Source organism: Lutjanus erythropterus, chromosome 6 (assembly GCF_056507025.1).
Source record: "Lutjanus erythropterus isolate fLutEry1 chromosome 6, fLutEry1.hap2, whole genome shotgun sequence".
Taxonomy (NCBI): Eukaryota; Metazoa; Chordata; class Actinopteri; order Lutjaniformes; family Lutjanidae; genus Lutjanus; species Lutjanus erythropterus.
Window position 1 is genome coordinate 39,615,122 of NC_139322.1, and position 23,455 is coordinate 39,638,576.

At 38.6% G+C, this 23,455-nt stretch overlaps 1 protein-coding gene across 1 annotated transcript in view; it reads right to left on the minus strand.

Annotated features, from left to right (window-relative positions):
• prkcz (protein kinase C, zeta) overlaps nucleotides 1–23,455 on the minus strand; it is a 180,103-nt gene that overhangs the window by 71,370 nt on the left and 85,278 nt on the right. The window contains exon 5 of the mRNA XM_084721862.1: nucleotides 10,382–10,467. Within this exon, the coding sequence (XP_084577988.1) occupies nucleotides 10,382–10,467 (86 nt within the window). The remainder of the gene's footprint in view (nucleotides 1–10,381; nucleotides 10,468–23,455) is intronic.

Consider the following 23,455-nt stretch of genomic DNA (forward strand, 5'->3'; position numbering starts at 1 on the left):
ATAACACAAATAGAGTACCTCAGAAATGGGACCTAAAAGCTGTAAATGAGTTAGCATATTAGCAACTCTGGTTTCTTTGTCTCTAAGTCTGTGGGGTTTTAGAATGGGTTTTTGGTTTGTTGCCAGAAATAAGGTCTGTGGTTAACAAGCTTTAGAGATTTTCATGTTTTGTTCTACAACATAAAACATGCCAGTAAATACCCCACTTGCCAATTTTGAAACTTTTGGGCGGCTGCTAACAAGTGGCTAAATGAGACTACAAAGGTCTTTGAGGACATAAAATGTCATCACACTTTAACTTTTTTCTTCTGGCGATTCCATTTGCACTTCAAAAATCATAAAAGCGGTGTTCAATTGTGAAGATTATCTTGCTTGACAAAAAAAATATCTTAAACTTATATTCACCACAGTTTATTTTCTGCACTAATCAAAAGTCCATTAAAAAAAGATCCAGTTGGCCTTCTGTGAAGGGAACCAGAGCGATGCTGACTTCTGGGTTGGCCTACAAAAACACATCACCCCTGCAGCACTTATGTCTCTAGTTTTGAATGCAGTGGTCACAAACCAAAGACTGGACAAAGTGAAATTTTGGAAAGCCGGTGCTAGAGAAAAAGACAGGGATCTAAAAATGTACCAGCAGCAATCCTCTGGGGACCTTGAATATATTTATATTTGACATGTACAATATTCCATTCTAATTCATCCTACAAAGTCATTATATTTCATATTTATGTAAAACTGATGGAGACCTGACCCAGCCAATAAATCAACTTACAATTTTCTTTTAGATTTTCTTTTGTTGACTAAATAACTTTTGATTGAATTAGCCATCATGCTGATAACCTGTATATACTAAACACTGATAATGATACTGTACCTTCTACTAGATACTACCTGTTGGTTGCTAATATATGGCTAGATACAATTAAACACGCCTCAAGTTGAATTAGTTCTTTGAACACAGCCAAGTTGTACATTGTTGCATCAGCACAAAGATATTTTTACTTAAAAGGCTGAAGTGTTTGATGAAACTACTTCTCTTATTTTCAGCATGCTGAGGTTTAAGATCTAGAGAAGCGAATCACAGACAACACTGTTTTCCAGCTTTGTTAAGCCAATAATTCCTGAAGAAGAGTTCAGGAAGCACCAGGAATTCTGACTTACTGGGAGACAGTTTTTTACTCAACAGACATTTGTACAAGTCCTCATTATTGTTGTGTCGAATTTACAACACAGATGATCATCCATAAAAGATTTCTTGACAAGACATTGTAGACCCAGCTGGACATCTCCCTACTGTTCAGTTCTGTAGGAGAGATGTCATTCCAGAGTCCCACACTGCTTCCCTCTGAGAATTCATGAACTTACAACATTCCTGTCAAGAGTCTTCTATATGACAGGATGTGTAATGCAGTGATATTCCATCCTAACCACTGTCAGGTTTTGTAATAAAAAGACCTCACCACATTTTCAGGACATGCGGAAAACTGAACAGTCCATCAGCCAGGATAACAGGTATAACAGAATTAGGCTATTTTGTTTTATTTATTTATTTTTTTGGAAACTGACAAACTGTACTGCATAGCAGCCATCAGACTAAAACCAGAGATGAAGAGTGCATCCTCTCTGTAGCTGTGTTTGCCATGGGGAAGCGCTGATTGTGGAGGTCCAGGGTCCTGCAGCTTGGGAATAAAGGGATGAGTAGATGAGAAAGGCTTTTATCGATTGAGAGTCCTCCCTGCAGCGCAGCAGGCAGCATTACAGATCATACAGTATGAGTGCCTGGAAACTGACCGGCCTAATATGCTGAGAAATGATGTGCTGTCTGATTCACCTCTGACAAACACAGCTCATCAGAGCAAACTGACCAATGACATCTGCAGCAATCTGTGTGATGAAAAGATAACAAGATACAACAATGTGTATCAACCAAATATATTACCATCACAGCCCAACACAACATCCATAGAATCCACAGAACCATGGCACCTTAGCTCAAAGTCACACACTCAAATGCTTGTGGTGAGCAAATAATGGCCTGAGGACCAAATCTGGCCCAACACTAAAATTATTTGGGCCCTAAAAATGAAATCTTCTATTTCATTACACAGTCATTACACAACATCAACACAAAAAGCCAAGGAGATTAACATGAATTCAACATCTACTAATCAACCCAAATGTGCAGAGCAAATGGATACTATAACTTCTTCTGTGGTGTGCACAGAATCTGTGATTTTGTGGAGGTGGACCACTGTGCCAACTTTAATCAGTTTAGTCATTTTATTTTTAATGAGTAACAACAGCCATGCTAGAATCTCTGATGACATGCACTTAGGCACAGTGGTGATTTGTGTTAAATGCTAATGTCAACCTGCTAAAATGTTCACAATTACATTGCTAACATGCACTAGGTTGATCATTTTACTTCAGTGTGTTAGCATGCTAGTATTTGACACCTAGCACTAAACACAACTACACAAACTGTTAAGCACTGTGTTACACAGCTTAATCAGTCAGTACTTTGCAAGTGGCTTTCAAAATTTCAAGAAACTAGAGGCATTTACCTGCTAGAGGTTTGATTAAAAAACAACTCTAATGTTAGACCAAAATGTCCCAGAGCCATGCTTCTGTACCTCAAACCACCAAAATAACTTCCCCCTAAATCCCCTTCAAAGTGCAGGGGACTGATACTCCTTCCTTGCCAGTACACACACAGTGGTGTTTTATATCGGAATTTCACTTTGGGCAGGATGTGTCAGTTTTAGGGAAAAGAAATGATGTATTTACTGGAAATGAAAATGAAATGAATGAAAAGCCCTATTTTATTTTTTTAATTTAAGAGATGGTAGTACTAATGTTATTTGAGAATCACAGGATTGAGGGGAATGCAGATTAATTTCAAGATATATTCACATTTGCTAATTAGCACTGAACACAAAATAAAGCTGAGGATGATGGGAGCTGGAACGCGTTGGACAAGCTGTAGCTTTGCTCAGCCAGATCTGTCTCCACAGTGCTGGAGAACACTCTGGCTTGTTTGCATTTCTTTAAACCAATCACAAGTGTCTGAATCTTGGGCAGCGCAAAGCCCAGGATCAGCAACAGTGATCCTGCAAAACAGTGTCAGTGAGTCATTTGGTAACATCTGGTAAGTCAAATGAAAAAAACTGATGATGTGACCTGATGATGGTGCAATGTGAAATGTCAGGGGATCAACGTTTGTATAAACTTTCACTTCAACCCATCTGATATTTGTTAAGATATTTCAGTCTGGACCAAAGTGGAGGACCAACACTGCCCTAAAGCCTCACAGCTATAATAATAATGATAACTTTTAAACAATCAATTAGAACAAACAGTCCTGTGTCTCTACAGCACACATCTGTGTTAACAGAACATCTAAAGATAAATATGTGAGTGTCCTCAACATCAGTAGATATTAAATGTTTGCGTGCATCCGCCTCACTTCCGCTCTCCCTCTGATAACACATCTCTTTAGTCAGAGATAGAAATGAACTCTTCCCTCTCAGCCCTCAGTCGCCTGCTTGAACCAGCATGACTCTCCTTTTTGTTTGGATGTTTTTGGATTTTGGTCTTGTACCATGAGAGGCTGGTGTCAGTAGATCGCCTGCAAGGCAGAGGGCCAGCCGGGATGACTGAATTCTACTTCGTCACGTGGGAGACAGAATCCAAAGAGAGTCCATTATGTCTAATGGGAGGGATCCACAAAGCAGCTTTCTCCACTGCAACATCAGGGGGAGATGGAGTGGGATGGAGAGGAGGGAGGAGAGAGACGGAGACAGACGTGTAGAAACTGAGAGGGATGGAGTGAGAGAAGGGAGGAGAAACCTGACCTACTTCTCCTTGGCTTATTTATATGCTGAGGACAACATAGTGAACCAACCAGCAGCCTGGAAGCTGGCATAGCAACAACAGTCAGAGAAATTCTAGCCTGAATGCCAACTGGTTAACAATACAAACACTGACTGCTGAGCTGTGAATTTAGAATAAAACAATATCCAAGGAAAAATTACAACCCTGTCTCCTGAAATTCACAACTATTTTGCATTAGAAAATCTGTTTTATAAATTTGGAACTTCAAATTGAAAAAAAAAATCTGTTAAATGTTACTAAAACATTTATTTTCATTTCCAACAATCTCTGAAACCATTTGGATCTGAGCTTTAGAGATGTCTGTCTTCTCTCTAATGCAATTGAACTAAATGGCAAATTTATTTCTTGTGGTGCTTGAAATCCCCCAAAAAACCAAACCTGAAAATACAACATTCAAATGTATTTCTCCAGAAATCAAGACCTGGTTACTCAAGATAATCCACAGATTTTGTGGTGAGCAGTTTCATGTAGGAACTACTTTCTTTCTGCAGCAAATTCTACTGGAACTACTTTCGAATCCACCAGAACTACTTTCTTTCTACTAGACAAAAGCAGTTCCTCCATGAAACTGCTCACTAAAGACTGAAATGAAGTCTTGAATGAGTGCTTGGATATAGAGCTTCAATAATTAATTGATGTGAGTTGTCAACTATTAAATTAATTGGCAACCATTTTGATTATTGATTAATCAGTTTGAGATTGTTTTCAAGAAAATTAAAGTACACTGAATATGTGGGTTTTGGACAAAACAAGACATTTGAGGACATCACCTTGAGCTTGGACAAACATATATTTTCGATAAACACTTTAATTTGAGCTTTACTTTTTTTTATAGCTTCAGAACTTTCAAAACTATTGAATGTTGTTATTATGTTATTTTAAACAATGTGGTTTTGAGAAGTATTGAAGCATTGCTACTGATACGTATGACAACCTTAGTACCTAGCATCATTTCTGGAGAAGCCCCTCCAGTGTGCACATTCTGATGTGCCGGCAAAGTCTGGCTATATGATATTAATGGTGAGAAAGTCTGCGTATGAAGGATGTGGGGTGGATGGATGAGTCAAACAAACACAGGACTTTCACTCAGGAGGCTGAGGTTTGTGTCCTGTGTGAAACTTAACATTACCTTATTTTTCACTTACATAATGTACATAACTTAAGCTACATAACTTAACTTGTGCAAGTTAGATACCAAACCATGATCTTTTCTTTTACCTAAACAAGTAGTTTTGGCGTCTAACCCTAACCACACTGCGACTGTTCCACGTTGTCCACATGTCTCAGCGAGATTTATTTGGATTTATGTTGCATGTTTGCTAATTTGACCAGGGAGATGTTGTGATGTGTCATAGTTTGTAGCTTAGGGCCACTGACCAAGCTGCTGTATTTGGTGAGTTAGGCATGAGAGATCGTGTTGAAAAAAAAAAAAGCAGGAATCATGTTTGCTCTGAAATATTTGGCATGTCAATTAGTGGTATGTACAGTATACTTTGTAGGAGACTGGGTTGAGAATGATCAGTTAAACTGGAGTTAGGACATCTAAGCAGCATAAAGTAACAGTGAGTCCAGGCATTATGATGAGTGTTTGGTTCAGGAGGTTCAGTACTAATGTACAACTATATATCTACATGTCTTGTATTGAATAAGTCAGGCTCCACAGTGCATCACTTGTAATGACCACATCAAGGGTTAGCAAAGTGCAGTGTCAGCATGATGCACTAAGCTTATCCACTTTCTGCCTCAACATTAAGACCATAGCACCCATGGGAAGTGAATTCATACCGTGAGCTGATTTACTAACCAGGAAAATGGTAACAGTGACAATAGAGAAGATGAAATCCATTCTATTTATTTTTAAAATGTCCCCGCACTGTATTCTACCTGTCTTTAAAAACTTACAAGTATGTCAAGAAGAATGTGAATTTCTAACCCCTGCTATGATTCTGAAGCGTCCCGACCTTTGAGGTATTCACTTTACATCTCAGATTCTTATATGCTGACTGAACTGTACAGTGCATTTTCTTGAACTGGCTGTTTATCTGAAAGCTACCTCGAAAAATTAATTTTGATCTCAGGGAAACGACAGAATTCTGACTTATGTGTATTTGCAGCCTATTCTTGCTCCCAGCATATCAAATACAGCAGCTTGGTCTGTTGTCCCTTTGCTTCAAACTATGACACTGTAGGTACCCCTCTAGTGTTCTTTGCAGAGGCATCCCTCCAGCATCCCTCCAGCGTTATGTTGAAGTCAGGTGACTAGGGCGGTGTACCTTTAAGCTATCAACTGAAATAAACAAGTACCAAGTAAAAGTTCTCACATTTTCATTTCATCTTTTTTGTACACACTTATGATCAGTCTTTCAATTATTTTCTTGATTAATCGATTCACTGTTTGGTCTATAAAATGTCAGACAGAATCATCAATCAGTGTTTCCAAAAGCCCAAGATGGCATCCTCAAATGTCTTGGTTTTCTCACAGCCTAAATAATATTTAGTTTATTTTCATAAAGGAGTAAAGAAACCATAAAATAGGACATTTAAGAAGCTAGAATCAGAGAATTATGACTTTTTTCTTTTAAAAAAATTACGCAAACCAATTCATCGTTTATGAAATCCATAACTAATTCAACTAATTACTTTGAGAATCGATTCCTAATTGATTAATTGTTGAAGCGTTAGTGTATTTGATGGAGCTGGCATTTCAATGTGCTGAGATATCACCAAAACATTCAAAAGTATAGCTATGCTACGTGCCTGTAGTGTCTGATGAAAATAAAAGGAAATCAAGAATGCTTCCATTCACGTGGTGGATATTTATTTATTTATTTTTTAAAAAAAGGTATCAAATGAAGTACTTAGTGTCAGTATCACTTTTAGCATATATAGTATTATACAGGTATAAGTATATATGTATTAAGTAGTATAGGTATTGTAATTTTTAAATGATACCCAGCCCTGCAGGTAATGTAGTACAAAGTAGAGGCCGACCGATCATTTAACTGATATCACCAATATTGGCCCCACAGCTATATCAGTCTATATCAGTAGTGACATATATGTTGTCCGAGAAGTGCCTATATGAAAAGTTTTTTTGACAGAGCATAATACAGATTGATTTTAATTATTAAAAATACCAGTTAAAGTTTACTGCTTCAGTCAAAAAAAGTCCAGTGTTGGTCGGGCGAGAAAGTCACCATATGAAGGACGTGGGGTGGATGGGTCACACAAACACAGGACTTTCACACAGGAGACCAGGGTTTGCATCCTGTGTGAAACAAATATTGGCTTCTTTTTAAGTCATGTAAGTCATGGATATTAATTTAAGCTAAGTTAACTTACTTGTTTTAACCTAAACCATGACCTTTCCTAAACCTAAATCAAGTAGTTTGAACAACACTACTTGTGATCATTTCAGAACGTTAATCGTGTCTCAGCGAGCTTTATTTTGTCCACACAAACATTGCGTATGTAATACGCACTATAACATGACAGAGCCCTGCATGTGCAAAATTGATATTAGAGAGTTACCTACAGTGTTATTGTTGGAAATGTAGGGCCACTGACCACACTGCTGCATTTGAAGAGTTGGGAGAGAGAACTTGTGTGTAACTTGCTGCTTAAATGTCAGACTTTTAAACAAACGACAGAAACATTTCATACAACAATATGATCTGACCAAAGCTAATAGCATCACAAAGGTAGAGGCCACAGCTCACAGGTAAAGACTGTGTTCTAGCAGGAGTAGAACCTGATCTCGTTTCTTCCTCTTCAGAGAAAACACATTACTGTTGGTACTTGAGGCCTGATTGAAACAGCATTAATGTCTTTCTTCCTCTGCCTTCCAGAATGACCACTGTGCATTACAGAATATGAACACTTTAAATGCTTTAAGTTCTGTCTCAGACAAGCAGGCTGAGCAGCTAGAGCTCTTTAACATCTTGGCAGAGAGATGATGAAAGCCCAAATATGCATTCAGGTACGTGTGTGTGTGTGTGTGTGTGTGTGTGTGTGTGTGTGTGTGTGTGTGAGAGAGAGAGAGAGAGTAGCACTGAGCTGAGAGCTAAGATGAGACAACTGCTAAACAAGCCATAACTAGGACACCATGAATTATGCATCAATATCCAGATAGCTTAGCTGCAGCGGTGACTTGATTACCTGTCATATATAATTTATCTGCAGTATGTTTATGACATACTGTACAGTTTAGTCCACACAGAAAGACATCCAAACTCTGCACAAGAAGCACTGTCTAGAAGTGTGGGTTTAGGGAAATTTATGGTTATGGGTAGTTTATTAAATAAAAGTAAGTGACTGTTTCCTGAACTGGAAATGATCATCATGAGCCAGTGGCTGACTGGAACAGATGCTACTCAGACACACTGCAGAAGGACTTGACGACCGCAGGGCATCTGCAGTCACTAACAAACTCTGAAATTGTGTTCAGTTTAGCAGCGTATGTGTTGTTTGAGTTTCTTAGGGCTCCTGAATCGAACAAATGCAAGGATGATGCATTGTTTCAATTTTACAGCTGGTCTGGTTGACCAAACTCAAATGGTCAAACACAAATCATGTGGTGGAAATACAGTCGGCAGGTATAAAAAAAAAAAAAAGAAAAGAAAAGACAACAAACAGCCCAATTTCTACCTGGATATCAGACATCATGTTGGTGTTGACTGTATATCAACAGACTTAAGAGAAAAACACATTTCGTAAGGATTAAATACTGTTAATAATGCAGACATTCACTTTGTTGTGAATCCAGGTTTGTCCACATTTTGGTTGCAAATTCACTATAGTTCACCTGTTACCAAAACAGGAAGTCTTGTTTTGATCAGTTTTTTTTACCAGTGAAATGACACATACAATGGTACACTTCTGTGATTGGCTGGAATGGTGTTGGCACACCAGAAATGAACTGCTCCAGTGGTCCAAGGCAGAGCAGACAACGGTTGTTCGGTCCAGAATGGAGCCTGAGTACGGTATGCACACCACTACAAACAAACCCTACCAAGGGGGTAAACACTCCAGGGTTTTGGCTGATGTGAACATGCCCCTAAATTACATATCACACTTCCAACCTTGTCTGGTGAAATCCAAGTCTCCTGCATGCCACACATTGTCATACAACACACATCCAGCTCAGATGATATGCATGCACATGTGAACAACAGCAACTTTGTTATCCATTTTGAACACTTCAGAAAACTTTTTAAATCCTCATTTTCTTTATCACCACGTGCTGGTGAATACCATGAGATGAGGTTGAAAAACCAGATCTTAAGTTTTTTTGTTTTTGTTTTTTACTTTTTCCAAGGTAAAAAAAAGAATTTCTGTGCTCCAACACCATTTTCTTTTACAGCTTCTTGACTAAACACAGTAGCCTGTTTAAAGGCTGTGAATCTTTGCCAATACCTCAGATTTTTTTTTTTAAATGATTCAATTAGGTCCTTTTAGTAGCTCAACCAACCCACACAATCAGAGCTTTGTAAACTGGATTAAGAATGGGAAAGTCATCTTTCTGTGCCAAAGCTAGAATCCATTCCAAACAAAAATGTCTGTGGGTGGGATCAATGCAGGTTGTTGTTTCAAGTGACAAATGTCAACTGCTGCTAACAAATGCTAACTGCGTCTGTGTCGACCGTAAACGGCGCTTATGGCACAGATACATGACTCACTGTAGTGTTTATAGTCGAACTGCAATGATGATACTGAATTAATCAGCAACAATTTTGATAGTTAGATATCAACAAATTCTTCCGAGTCATTTTTTAATTAGAAAAGGTCCAAATTCTCTGATTTCAGCCTCTCAAATGTGAATATTTTCTGGTTTCTTTACTCCTCTCTGACAGTAAACTTAATATATATTTGGATTATTGACACAAGACATTTGAGGACGTCATCTTGGACTTTAGGAAACACTGATTGACATTTTCTTACATTTTATGGACCAGACAACTACTTGATTAATCAAGAAAATTTATTTAAAAAAATAATTAATCAATTAAGCAGTTTGAATCATTCAATCAAAAAAAAAAAAACTATCTAATGTCAGCTTATTAAATGTCAAACTTTTCTGGCTCAGAGATCTTTGGGTTGTGGACAAAACAAGACATCTGAGGACGACATCTTGGGCTTTGAAAAACACTGATTGACCAAACAATGAATCGACTGATTGGTTAGTTGCAGCCCTAAAAGTCAGACTGTTCAGCTCATTCATAGCACCCTGATATTGTTTAGCATGTTCAAAATTGGACAAACAATTCCAGTAAGCATTAAAACATCTCAAAAACTCTTTCACCTTATAAAAAAGCAAGGGTCTAATATCATTTTAAAAACTTCTTGTGTCTCCCAGTGACACCAAGTTTGTTATAATTCCAGTATTCCCAGTGAACACAGGCTCAATTAACTGAAGCATTGTTCAGGCATTAATGCATGTACTCCCCAGCTGGGATGTGTATTATTAAGGTTTGGAGACACTCACCCTGTTAAAGCGCTTGGCCTGGAAGAGGTGTCCGTTGACTCGGTAGAGTTTCCTCCATCTTCTGGCCCCGCGGCGGTAGATCGATTCTAGGAGAGAGAGGAAACAGTTGTAGAGCAGCAGCATGGTGACGGACAGGACAAAGGTACGTTAAACTAGAGGGGGAGACGGATGGAGAGGAGGGAGAGAGATGGAGTGATAGAAAAGAGTGGAAGGTAAAGGTCCTGAGGCTCTTCCTTCATGTGAGGACTGAGTTCAAGTGAGGGGAAGGCAACCATCAGGTTTCTCTATAATGTATACGCATGCTCACACACACACACACACACACGCCCAAAGCGCCTGCCTCCCTCTCTACTCTACTCCCTCCCTCCCTCCTCTCTTCTTTTACACTCTCCCTTCATCTCCCTGCTTCTTCCTCTATCCCTCCTTTTCTTTGACTCCTGGTGATGAATCACCTTATTAGTGCTCCATGATGCCTTTTATTCAGATGAGACTGTGAAGGTGTAGCTATTTATAATAGGATCATGTAGTCAGCTATTAATACACTGCAGGGTATAAACATGCACCAATTCAGCAGAGTGCTGAAACTGAGAGCATCTGTCCTCATATCAAACAATGTTCATCCTTCACTCCTTTTCTGGGATTCATCAATATTTGCTGCTACTGAAACAGACACTATTTAATCACACATAATATATAATCTTTATCACGGAATGAGATTTTGGTATTTTAATGTGGTACTACAGTAGTGTTTTCTAAAGAATTCCATCTGGATTTTTTTGGTGTGAGTTGCAGAGTTTTGTAGACATCAGCCACAGAGACGTCTGCCGTCTCTCCAGCATAAAGGAACTGAATGACACTCGGCTTGTGGTGCTCAAAGCACCAAAAAAATACATTTAAAATGTTCAAAATCAGTGTGTCTTTAAAGAAATCATGACCTAGACCTCAATAGACTTTGTTTTTCTTGTAGGAACTACTTTCTTTCTGCAGCAGAATCTACGAGCACTTCTTTAGAAATTTAACTTCTTTCTTCCTACTAAAAAGTAGTTCAGCTCACAAGATCTGTGGATTATCTTGAGTAACCAGGTCATGATTTTTGGAAAGAGACACTGGTTTTGAATTTTTCAAATGTTTTTTGTTTTTGTTTTTTTTTGGCTCTTTAAGCACCACAAGCCGAGTGCCATTTAGCCCATTATACTGGAGAGAAGGCAGACATCTTTAAAGCTGATATTTCTTAAACATTTCAGAAATTGTAGAAAATAAAAAGATTCCAAATTGCCAAAACAGATTTTTCCAAAACTCTGCAACTCACACCAAAATATCTAGATGGATAAATAATACTAAAGTCCCAAAGAAAAATATGTACTTTTAATTTTGGGGTGAACTCTCCCTTTAAAAGGATCATTATTTTCTATATAAACCATTCTAGTATGTTGATACAACATTATGAGTGGCTGCAACAGTCATTTGTGTTTGTTTTTGGAAGGCAGTGACAAACAACAATTGTGTTTCCATCCTAATTTTTCACAAAATTTAACAAAATTTGAAGTAAATCCACAAAGAAAAGTGAATAAATGCTTATTATTACCATCCACTACTGTTATAGCCGCCATTTCTGTTCGGTCAAAATTGACCTGTGAAAAAATACATAAACAATGAGCTACAGTTTTTCTGAACAAAAAACACTATAATATTTATTTTTTTCAACCAATCTCAATGAGCAGTGTTGTATTAAAGCGTTTATGATCCACATGGAGTCAGTAGGAAAAAAACAAACCCTTGAACATTACATAATATAATATAAAGCTGAAGTGGTCGATGTCACGTGTATGTTTGTCAGTGTTTCCACCTATCCTGGCTCTTCTCATGTCAGTGACAACTGTCTCTTTAATATGGGGCAGGTTGGATATGATGACTAAGCAGATCAAATATGAATCAACTTCCCGTTACGGCACTGCCTTGTTCTGATGTTTTCAGAAATGCATTTTAATCTGAGAAGATTCAACACCAGATGTAAAACTCCAACAACAACTGTAGTATATAGAACAACTTTATTCTGCTGGAGTTTCAGCTCTTGAGCCCTTTTTTCCTTCTTCATGCACTTTGAAAGTAGGTGAAGTCTGTTACCAGGCCAATGTTTTAACCTGCTTTTTTTTTTTTTTTTTGCAAAGAAGTTATTTATTTTACCAAAGTTAAAGTTTGCAGACTCCTCACTGTATTTCACTGCACTGACAACATTTCTACACTGATCAGTTTGTTGCCAGCTTTTACAAATATCAGAATGCATGTATGACACAAATCCTCTAGTACTACATTCATCCTCTATGTGGTTGGAGCTACAAATCCACATAGAGCGTGAATGGGATACTTTTGTTTGGGGTAGCCCTCCAGTTTCTGTATAGTCTGGTGTTTTCTTTGGGCCAAGTTTGGCTTTTAATGAATGCCCAGTCAGGGTGACCACAAGTCCGCAAAGCCCTCTGGATGTGCTTCTGTTCCCCCGCTTCAGCCTCATGTTTGCTAACATTTTCTGTGCCTTGTGGTGTGAGGTTTGAATCCTGAATTACAAGCTAAGGGGAGAGGAAGTACAGACTGTGCAGTCTACATATAGGTTATACATCTCACACTTTGAGAAACTGATGTTTCCATCCATTGAGTTGATGTGATCTAATGAGTAGCTTGTATCTAACACACATGCACTCCATTTATGATTCATAAGGGATGTGGTGAATCCCTATAGGAGCCATGTTGTGCAACAGTCTTGCATTGCATTTTTAACATCTGAGATGCCAAATGTGGCACAGTCACCAAATCAAAGACATGATCTGATATATATTTTTTTAAGCTAATTAATGCATTATTTAGAATATTTCTGTTGGCATCGTTCACTACAGTTCTGCCTCTTTGATGTTCTGTCTCACGGTGCTTCAGACGTACTTAAGTATTAACAGATAACAGCTAAAGTAGGGCTATAATTACCATTATACAACAGTATGGATGGCTTACTGATTTAAATGTTCATAAATCCCAGTTTCAATGTCTGAATTCAATATAATTCAAATAAGTAAAGCTAAACATCCATATAGCTAAGCAACCAGTGATATTTACCTAGAATTTAAATCAAACATACTGGACCACAATCCAATCTGGATATCCAGCAGCCATCACAAAGGGTCTAATGAGCACAATTAAAATTGCATCAAATGCATCACGTCTGTCGTTCATATGACTTAGTCATGGTTCAGTCTTATCCTAGTATGCAGATAAGGCCTAAATTCAGCATATGAAATGATGACAGGGTAATAAGTGATCACTACGGGAAATGATTATGGGCAACCATTATATTTCTATTAGCAGCAGGACATTTGGATTTCAGGGTGTTACATCAGACGGAGCTTAAAAAAGACAACATTTTAATTTGATGCGCTATCACACAGGAAACAGTAGTGGACATCAAAGTGAGCTGAGTAACTTGCCATGACGAACAGGGTTAGAAACATGAATTGATTTGCTGACGTGTGACCAACTGGACATCATGTGATCACTGTTCATGCATATGATAAAGCTGAATGTATAGAATTATGTTTTTTATGGGAAGCTCTAAAACTGGAAGTTCTTGAACTGATTCACATGAGACCACAGACACCATTAGATCTATTTAAATTATTGTTAGTAAAGAGGTAGTTTGGGTTTTTAAAGCAGGGTTACTTATCCATTTTCAGTGTATTGCCTATATTATATCGTGGTCGACATGCCCTCAGTTTGGAGAAGCAGCAGTAGTCCTTCTGTAGGAAGCTAAGCAATGTACTGCTGTGGACAGGGTCAGCAGCAAAATTTATTTTAGATACAAAAAATCTGTATCAGTTGAAGTGTATGTTTATTTAGAATATTTTCACCTTTATTACCTTGAGTTCAGACAGCCTTTTCGGATGAGAAACTGCCGTTATAAAAGCCAAAATTTTCTTCAAATACTTTCCAAATACACCAGACTCCTTTGGGAAAAATAATAAATTTATCTCAGAGAAAACAGGAGTTGCTGGTCAACCACTGCCTTTATTGCTCAGTTTGTCTGTGTTATTGTGTCATTTCAGTGTTTTAAGAGGTTGGTTCGGATTCACTTTGGGTCACAGAGTAACTAACAAACTAACCAATCGAGGCAGCTGTGGACCAGCAACTACACAATGAAATTACTGATTTTGCCAAAGGAGTCTGGTGGATTTAGAGAAAGTCATATTAAGCTCAAAAAACTGCAATTTCCTGTTGGAAAAGGCTGCTGATGACAATTGAAAGTTGTAAAATATATTCTAAATATGGTGCAGACTTAAACTGACATTGTTTTTTTTTGGGAGATCTTTTATTAAGTGGCTTGCACGCATTTTCACAGCAGTACTTCCATAGCTTCCTACACTGGAGGTCCTCTCTGCTTCTCCAAACTGGAGGCTGGGGGATAAATAACTCATAAAACCCCATTACAAAAAAAAAAAAAAACACAAATATACCTTTAACCATGTTCCAAAATTACAACAATGCAACTTGATAGCATCTTTCATTCGACCCTCCCTGCCTGTTAAAACACCCACGTTTCAAACTCCATGCCCTCACTTTGTACCACAGATTGTCTGGTAAAAAATGTAAAGTATCCAAGCCCATGCTGAGATAACTGCAACATTATGGTTATTTTCTCAGACTGCACAAAATGACTCCGCCTCCTTCTTTTGACAGGCTGAATAGTCACAGTAGCGACAAATAAACCTTGTGTAAAATCAGAGGATTGCCCCATGATAAGGCATAGATTAGTTTAGTTCATATGCATAAACAGAATCAAGTATCAACTGAAGAACCCACTGCCATGCAAATCAATAAATCATCCGTCATTTTAACTGTGTTGCTTTTTGCTGTTTGCCACATAAAAACCACAGCAGCATGAAGTGAACCAGTTGGCTGCACCACATCAGGCGTTGCCCTCCTGACTCCCACTAATTATTCACTAGCTTCCCTCCCAGTGCCTCCCCATGTCTGTACTGGTTTTCCAGTCTGGTTGGTTGCTCCAATGGTGGGTGCGGCTGTGATGTGATGTCCTCCTCCACTTGCTCATTTTTATTTTTTTTTTTTGCCTCTGTTGCCATGGTAGCCACAGCCCACCATATACCAGCTATTATTAGTTAGCAGTGAGGATGTCAGGATGTCATTGTCTGCAAATAAAAGTGAGTCTTAACAACAACCCCCCCTCCTTCTCCTTTTCTGAAAAATGATTGGAGCATTGTGCAGTATCGGGTTCAGCATGCTGTATACCAGCTTTGCTGTTCAGCTCTTGAGCAGCAGATACAGAGCTGTGTTTCCATTTTCACACCCTGGGGTGAACTTTTGCTCCAGATGGTTTAAACAGGGGGGCTCACATAGCCTGTAATGTTTAAGCTCAGAATATGCTCTTCTTTTTGCATCAACACACTTGACTATTGTCTACAACACTGACATCATATTTATTATTATTCGACAACACTAACCAGCAGCTTGACTTCTTGCTAAAATCTAAGTTGTCTCATCTCTGTATGCAAAATAGGGGTATAAGAAAAATCAGAAATACTGAATATCACAATATAATATTTTGTGATACTGTATCAATTCTCAAAATGCTGAGTCATGATATAAGGACACATGCAAACATTTGTAGCAGTGGTTGATTTTGTGTTTGATAGCAGTGCTGTTACCCATTTTCCCTTTTCTGATTGCACAAAAAAGTTTTAACTCAAATGCCATACATATAGTACTTTGTTCTTTATACAATGACAATTTCCCTAAAATTAAATAAAAAAGCAACATATCACCTTGCCTATGGTATTGCAATATATCCCTGTATCATGATATGTGTTGTAATGCCAGATTCTTGCCATGATAAGGAAACAGCCCAAAGACAGTTCAGTCTTAGAAATAAGAGTTCCAAAAGAAGTCTTCCTGAAAGGCTGAGGTTCTACCCAGAACCATTTTCCTGGAGAACCCGTTTTTGAAGAAAGGGTATGTCAACAGTTCTCTGTAAGACTATAGATTACATTGAGAACCCTTTGCATCCAATAAACCTTATTGGAAGAAAGCATTCTTCAAGGATATGATTAATGTATGATCATTTTGGCCTCATCTCTAGAAAACAGCATGGTAATACGGTTCTTCATAGAACCCTTAGAAGACAAGAGGGTTCTAGGTGAAACCCTTATACTGTAAAAACCCTTACTTTGGATCCTCCAGGGTGGGTTCTAGATGAAACTCTTGTAATATCAGGGCACAACAATGAGGCTAGCAAGTAAAATGCCATGTTGGGCAAGTAAATCTGGCAAATCACTTGCCAAAATGGGCAAGTAGTAAAAAAAAAGAGTTGAACTACTGAACTATTTTGATAATTAATTAATCCTTAAGATCATTTTTGAATGTAAAAGTAGCAGAAAATTCTATTTTCAGTTTGTTTCAATGTGGAGATTTCCTGAATTTCTTTGTTTATCATATTAAAATTAATATCTTTGGATTTTAGACTGACAAAATGAGACATTTAAAGACATCACCTTGGGCTTTGAAAAACAATGATGGATATTTTTCCTTGTTTTCTGATATTTTATAGAGATTGCAGCTGTAGATTAAATATGACAGTTAGCTTTAGTCTTTGTTGCTATTTGATAACCACTAATAAACAAAACAATTTTAACATGGGCAAGTAAAATATGACTTTGTGCAAGTAGAAGTGAAAAAAACAATGTCGAACACTGAGAGAGGTTTTTAGTCGAACCCTCTGGGTGTGTTCGTGAAGAAACCCTTGGAATATAAAAGGGTTCTTGGTAGAACCCCCTGTGGGTGGGTTCTTGTTCACACCCTTAGAAAGATTTCTGGACAGAACTCCCAGAAAGTCAGGGTGAAAGCGTTTTCTATATAATCTCTCATAGGTGGTTCTGGGTGGAACCTATCAGTTCAAGGTATAACCATTTATGCTGGACCCTTTGAAAGGGTTCCAAAAAATCAAAAAGTTTGACTGAGGATGAAAGGGTAACACTATAGCAAAACTCAGCACTGCCACAGAGGCCTGTGCTTTGTTGAACATCCACTCAGCAGCTGTACATTCTGCCTTGTTTGCGTTGTGATGAGTGTTTGTGTGACTCTTGTCTCTCCGTGAGTCACCGTAGTGGAGATCAGAGTGAAATCAAGTAGATGGGAGACACAAAGAGGCCGTGCTCTTTGGGGTCTCGTCTGTGAATTCCCTCTAATCCTGTTAACTCAAGGCCTCTGAAGGAAAGTGCAGCGTGCCTTGGAGAATCACTGCGCTGTGTTTCCATAGTTACCCAGGATTTCTTCCCCCGTGCCCGCACTAGTGGGTGAGTGGTAGAGCTGGGGGGGGAAGGAAGGTGAACCCACACATCATGTTGCACTCCTCAGTGCCCACGTGAGATGCTAAATACAGAGTGCGTGATTAAATAATTAATTGTAACAGATGTTTTTACAAAGTGGTAAATTACAGCACTTAGCTGGGTGTCTTTAATCAGAGTGTTGATGAGGAGATGAGTGGTTACACAAGAGAAGTTTAAATAGGATGCATAACTAAATGTTTTCCTCTTAAATCCCTATTTGGCTTCCACACAGCATTCATCAGTCTCTGGATTCAGATGGTGAATTTTTCATTAATAATATTGACAGTCCATTTAGAGTAAACCAGCTGTCCTTTGTTGCCAACATCGCTGCTACAACCATCATTCTCCACAACATCAGCAGGATATTTCCTCCAGAAGGCGAGGAACAGATACAGGTTCCAGTCCCGGCTCTTGTCATCTTACACACAGATTTCTGCAGTTTGCTCTTGGCCATACTACACCACTCCTCCATCATGACAAGATACTGGCACTTGTCTACCATGCTGCAAATGGCTCAGGCCCATTCTGCATCTAGGAAATGGACACACCATACACACAGCACACAATCCTGGACCGGTCCAGTTTTATACACACTTAACACACACACACTTAACTTATACACACTTAACTTGCACACACCCAAACCCACAAAGCTCAGCAGCTAGCCTACACGGTCTCAGATCAGTGATGTCCCATTATTTGTTGGATGTGAGCTTAGGGGTTAAAGGTTGTTTCATAGTCTTTAACAGGGATGATCCTAATTTTAAAAGCACATATTGCATTATCTTACAAACCACAACAACAACTCACTACATGCATCAACTTTTCTGACCGAGCAGAGTCAGACTGTCTGCAGGTAATGTTAGCTCCCACACAGCGTGGCTAACATTAGCAATGCTAGCACCAGCAGCTTGCTCTCCTTGCATGTTAACGTCCACATGACTGTGCTGAATGTGGTTACACATTGCTCCGGTCAAGTGGTTATGCGTGAGTTTATTCTGACAGAACCTTATTTTTATTTTCTGGATCAGAATACCAAACCGTGCTGGTCTTATGAGATGTCATTTGTCCCATTTTGCTGATTAGAACATCCAGGCCATCTGCGGGGAGTAGGGCTGCCATCTGACAGGGCTGCAGTGGCTTGTGTCAGGTTGCTGTGTAACATCTTAGATCAGCGTTGAACATTCATGTTTATTTTTACAAGCTAGCTTGCTCAGGCAAGTGAGTCAGAAATCTACCTGCCCTAAGTCAATTATTACTTGTCCCTGTACAAAGCAGTTATCAAATAACAACAAAGATGTAATTGTCATGTTTACAATATATACAATATACAGTAAGTATTTTCTGCAACTTTAGCATGAAAAATGACCTTAAGAATAAATCTATTATCAAAATATTTGAATAGTTTTAAGTCTTTTTTACCACGTCCTCAGACAGGCACGTGAGTTACCAGATTAACTTGCCAGACATGGCATTTTCCTGACCCCAGACAAACCGGCAAGCCTTATTATTGAGCTCTGTTACACGCAAAAGTTAACCAGAATTGTACATTAAAAAGAGTATTAATAACTAGTTTAAATGTCTAGTTTCTGGTTTCTGGTGCCAACTAGTAAGGGTGGTGACCTATAATTGTTTACTCCACTACTGGTCGCACACAGCCCTAGCTTTCATGATAAAAAAAAAAAAGAAAGCTGATTGGGCTTAATAATATTAGCTGATTTAGATGTGAAAAAATACTGCAAAATCATTTACATTTCTGATTCATCCAGGAAAAAAAGTACTTTGGTTCTCACCTAATTGCCTGCCCACAAATTTCAAATTAATTGTTACCTGTGCCTGAATCCATGAATTTATATATTTTTTTTACCTGTTACACAACTTTTTTGCAGGTTACTCATCAGGTACCCTCTGTACACTCTGTCAATCGGCTTGCTACTCTCACACTACAAGAGGGGTCCAGCTACCACTCAACGAAATCACAACTATTTGCTCTCCTTGCTCTTCAATGGTAGAACGTGTTCCCCATTGACATCAGGACAGCAGAAACTCACAATTTCAGTCACAAACTGCAAACTCACCTGTTCAGACTGCACCTTGGCCCATGAATAAATAAATTTAAAAAGTTCTCTGTCTCTTCTTCTCTTAATTTAAATGCAGCACTTGAGGCAGGTCAGCAAGCCTGAGCTTTAAAGCAGGCTTCACATTTACTACAAAGAGCTGTAGCTTCAAAGAACAAACCAAGTTTTAAATAACAAGAACAGGCGACTTGACTCACGGCCTCGGGTGTACCAGGGGCACATCTTTAGATTAGATCGGTGTGTGTGAAGTGCAACTTCACACACCAAATTAAATTCAAGTGAGGAAGAGTGTTGCTGCAGGGAAGTGACAGATGTATAAAGAGCCAAAGGCATGAAAGAGAGTGCAGGTAATGTTAAACTGGAGTTAGAAATATGAGCACAAATGAACTAAGAGTGATCTCATGATGACCGGTAATTTGTCATCCAAGTCAGTTCCTGCCGCCCCTCTGTGAGTCATCATGATACTGTAAATATTGTCTAAGTAATGACCCAAAATTTGGTCAATGTCAACACACACAACACAGCTACAGATAAAAACACCCGTGGGATTTCCAGGCCCTGTCTATTCTTTCATGTCTCACCCATAATAATCAGATTATCAACTCAAATACAGACAGTGATGCCCTGTTGGATCCCCTGTGGTTGGAGCAGATGTTATTGCTTACCGCATCCAATTAAAAAACAATTTCTGGATCGGAGGGGTGGATCTTGTTTACATCTGGCTAAGATCGTCCTTGCAGCCTGAAGGAGATGCCGACCAGCCTCCAACATGTGCCTGCAACACAGCGCTTGCACTTGACTAGCAGACCTTCAAAGAGCTGACCTATTACAACATGCCCCTCTGGAGAACCACGAGTGTTGCATTGCCCCATTTTTCTGCCTAGGTGCCAGAATGAGAGTAAGAAAGACGCAGACTGAAGGAAAAAAAAAAGCAGACAAGTCAGACAGTTTCTCAGATGATGAATCAAAACACAATACTACACCTCCGGACACAAAGGCCAACGCGCCGAGTCCTGCCATTTTGTCCGTGGAAGGTATAAAGAAGAACAGACGGCTTGCTGGTGCTCTACTGTAACTGATATCACAGGAGAACAGGGTGGTACTACCAAATCTCTCCAAGACAGGACATTTATGAGCGCTTGGCTCATTTCCAGACATTGTTCGTCTCACTTGCAGGAAAAGTAGCAGCCTACAAGTTGCTACCAACAACACCCACCCCCTCCCTTAAATACCCTACACAAAAAAAAAGAAAGAAAGAAAGAAAGCACAAGGCCTCAAGACTGGGAATACAATGTACTGTATGTTTTCAATGGGTTCTTTTAACAAAGTGGCCAGTTATTTTCTGGACACTCTGTTCCTGCTGCCAGTTGTTAAGGTCCATTACATACAGTAAAGCAGTAAGGGTTATTATAGGCTTTCACTTCCAAATAAGCTGAGAGGCCCTGAGGCTTTTTAGACGCAATTAGACCCTTTGTGATAGGGGAAGCTCAACAGAGGCATGGCTAACCTTGTTAGTTTAACTTTTAATTAATGAAATTACAAAAAGATGGCCAATTTAGAAGTTGGGATTACTGAAATTTGTTCTGGATTTAGGAGTCATGTAAAGCCTGATAAAGGCCACAGGGGGTTTGTGGAGGGGTTTGCGTAGGAGGCAGAAATGTGGGATCCTCCGGAGTGTCAAGTCAGTGCCACACGTTGTCGAGTCAGCCGCTCTGGGTGACACCATGGCAACAGATTTATCACTGCATTAGCCTCACATCCAAATTAGACCACTGACAGCTGAGGCGTGGATGAGAACGCAAACTGTAACAAGCTCTGCAACTTGTGGAATAATATCTTTCTCACATGTGGACGCTGAGTCCAACATCAACTGACAGAAAAAATGCTGATATACGCAGCTTGGTCTCATTATTTATGTACTAATGCAGTCATTTCCAAACACTGGGTTGGGACCCACAAGTGGGTCACAGGAGATTTGACTTGGGTCACCAAATAAATATTTAGACTATGGAAGAGATTTAGTAGTATCTTAATAATAATCTTATAATACAATAGTAGAAAATGTGATGTCCTTTTACCTCAGCCTAAATGCATTTATTTCTCATTTATAAAGTATTTAATGTGTGTATATGTTTGCAATAACATGCATCAAGATTAAGGCTGCAAATAATTTATTGCCAATCAATCTGTCCATTATATTCATGATTGATCAGTTGTTGGTAATTAATTGATTAGTTGTTTGGTCCAAAAAATGTCAGAAAACAATGAAAATTGACTAATTAATCTTGTCACAATCTTGTCAATTGGAAAAAAAAAAATTCAACTTGCAATCAACCTGGCAATAATTATTCCACTAATCAATTAGTTGTTTGGTCCACAAAAAGTCAGAAAATATTGATCAGTGTTTCTTATTTTGTTCATATATATTACATTTCAACACTGGATTTTCTTCTGTCTGCTGATAAAAGTGTCTGCTGAATTCTTTAATCTGTGAACTAACAAAGACTAAAAGGAAACAAAATAAACCTGACGTAAGCTAAATGACCTCATTATGAGTAATGACTAATATTCCAAGCACGAGAATAAGACGCTCGTGCTTTCAGAGAATATTCAAAAATCAAAGCCACTAGTTGACACTGTGCATTATTACTGACATCGGCGGGTTTAGCACAGAGCAGTAATAAAGCAGGTGGAAATGCATCTGCAGCAGATGTGCAGCTGGGGGCGCTGTGGAAAATCTCATTCCACTGAGTTAAAGTGTCAGTCACTATTAATAATGTTTATTTCAATGAACCAATATATCCATAAACTATGCAACCTGTGGGCACTGCTCTTTATAGGCGACATTGTTTCCTTCTAACAACCAAAGATGGACACTTACGTTGTCGTAAATTTGTCTGGACATTCATTTTCTACATTATACCATGTTAAATAAACAGAATTTAAGATAATTTAGAAAGAAAATAGGGCTGCAACGATTTATTTCATAGTTGATTTTAACATGTCAGAAAATAGTGAAAAATGTCGATCAGTGTTTCCCAAAGCCCAAGACAATGTCCTCAAATGTCTTCTTTCACTCACAGCCCAAAGACATTCAGTTTTCTGTCAGAAAGGAGTAAAGAAACCAGAAACTATGCACATATAAAAAGCTGAAATCAGGGAAATGTTTCTTTTTTGTCATAGAAAATTTCTCAAACTGATTAATCAATTATTAAAATAGTTAGAATCAACTAATAATTGATTAATCAATTATTCATTGTAGCCCCAGAAGGAAAGACTTGTGGTATCTCTGCAAGAAGACACTCACGTTGTGACTGTAGTCAAAGTGTTTCTCCAGCTCACACAAGCTTGCTAGGAGGTGAAGTCCAATCAGATTGCAGCTCATTTGTAAACAGCCTCTCAAAGCCAATCAAGGACTTCGCTATTTCTATTAAGTTGGTCACACCTACATCAGTTAAACCATTTACTAGTTGTATTTGAACTTATTTGATTTTTCTCAGGTGAAAAAATATATGTCCCATGATTAATCAACTATTGGACTACTTTTTGGGGGTAGCTGATGACAATGCAACAGTCATGAATGCACTAAATCCTGCTCAAAAGTATTTGAATGAAAA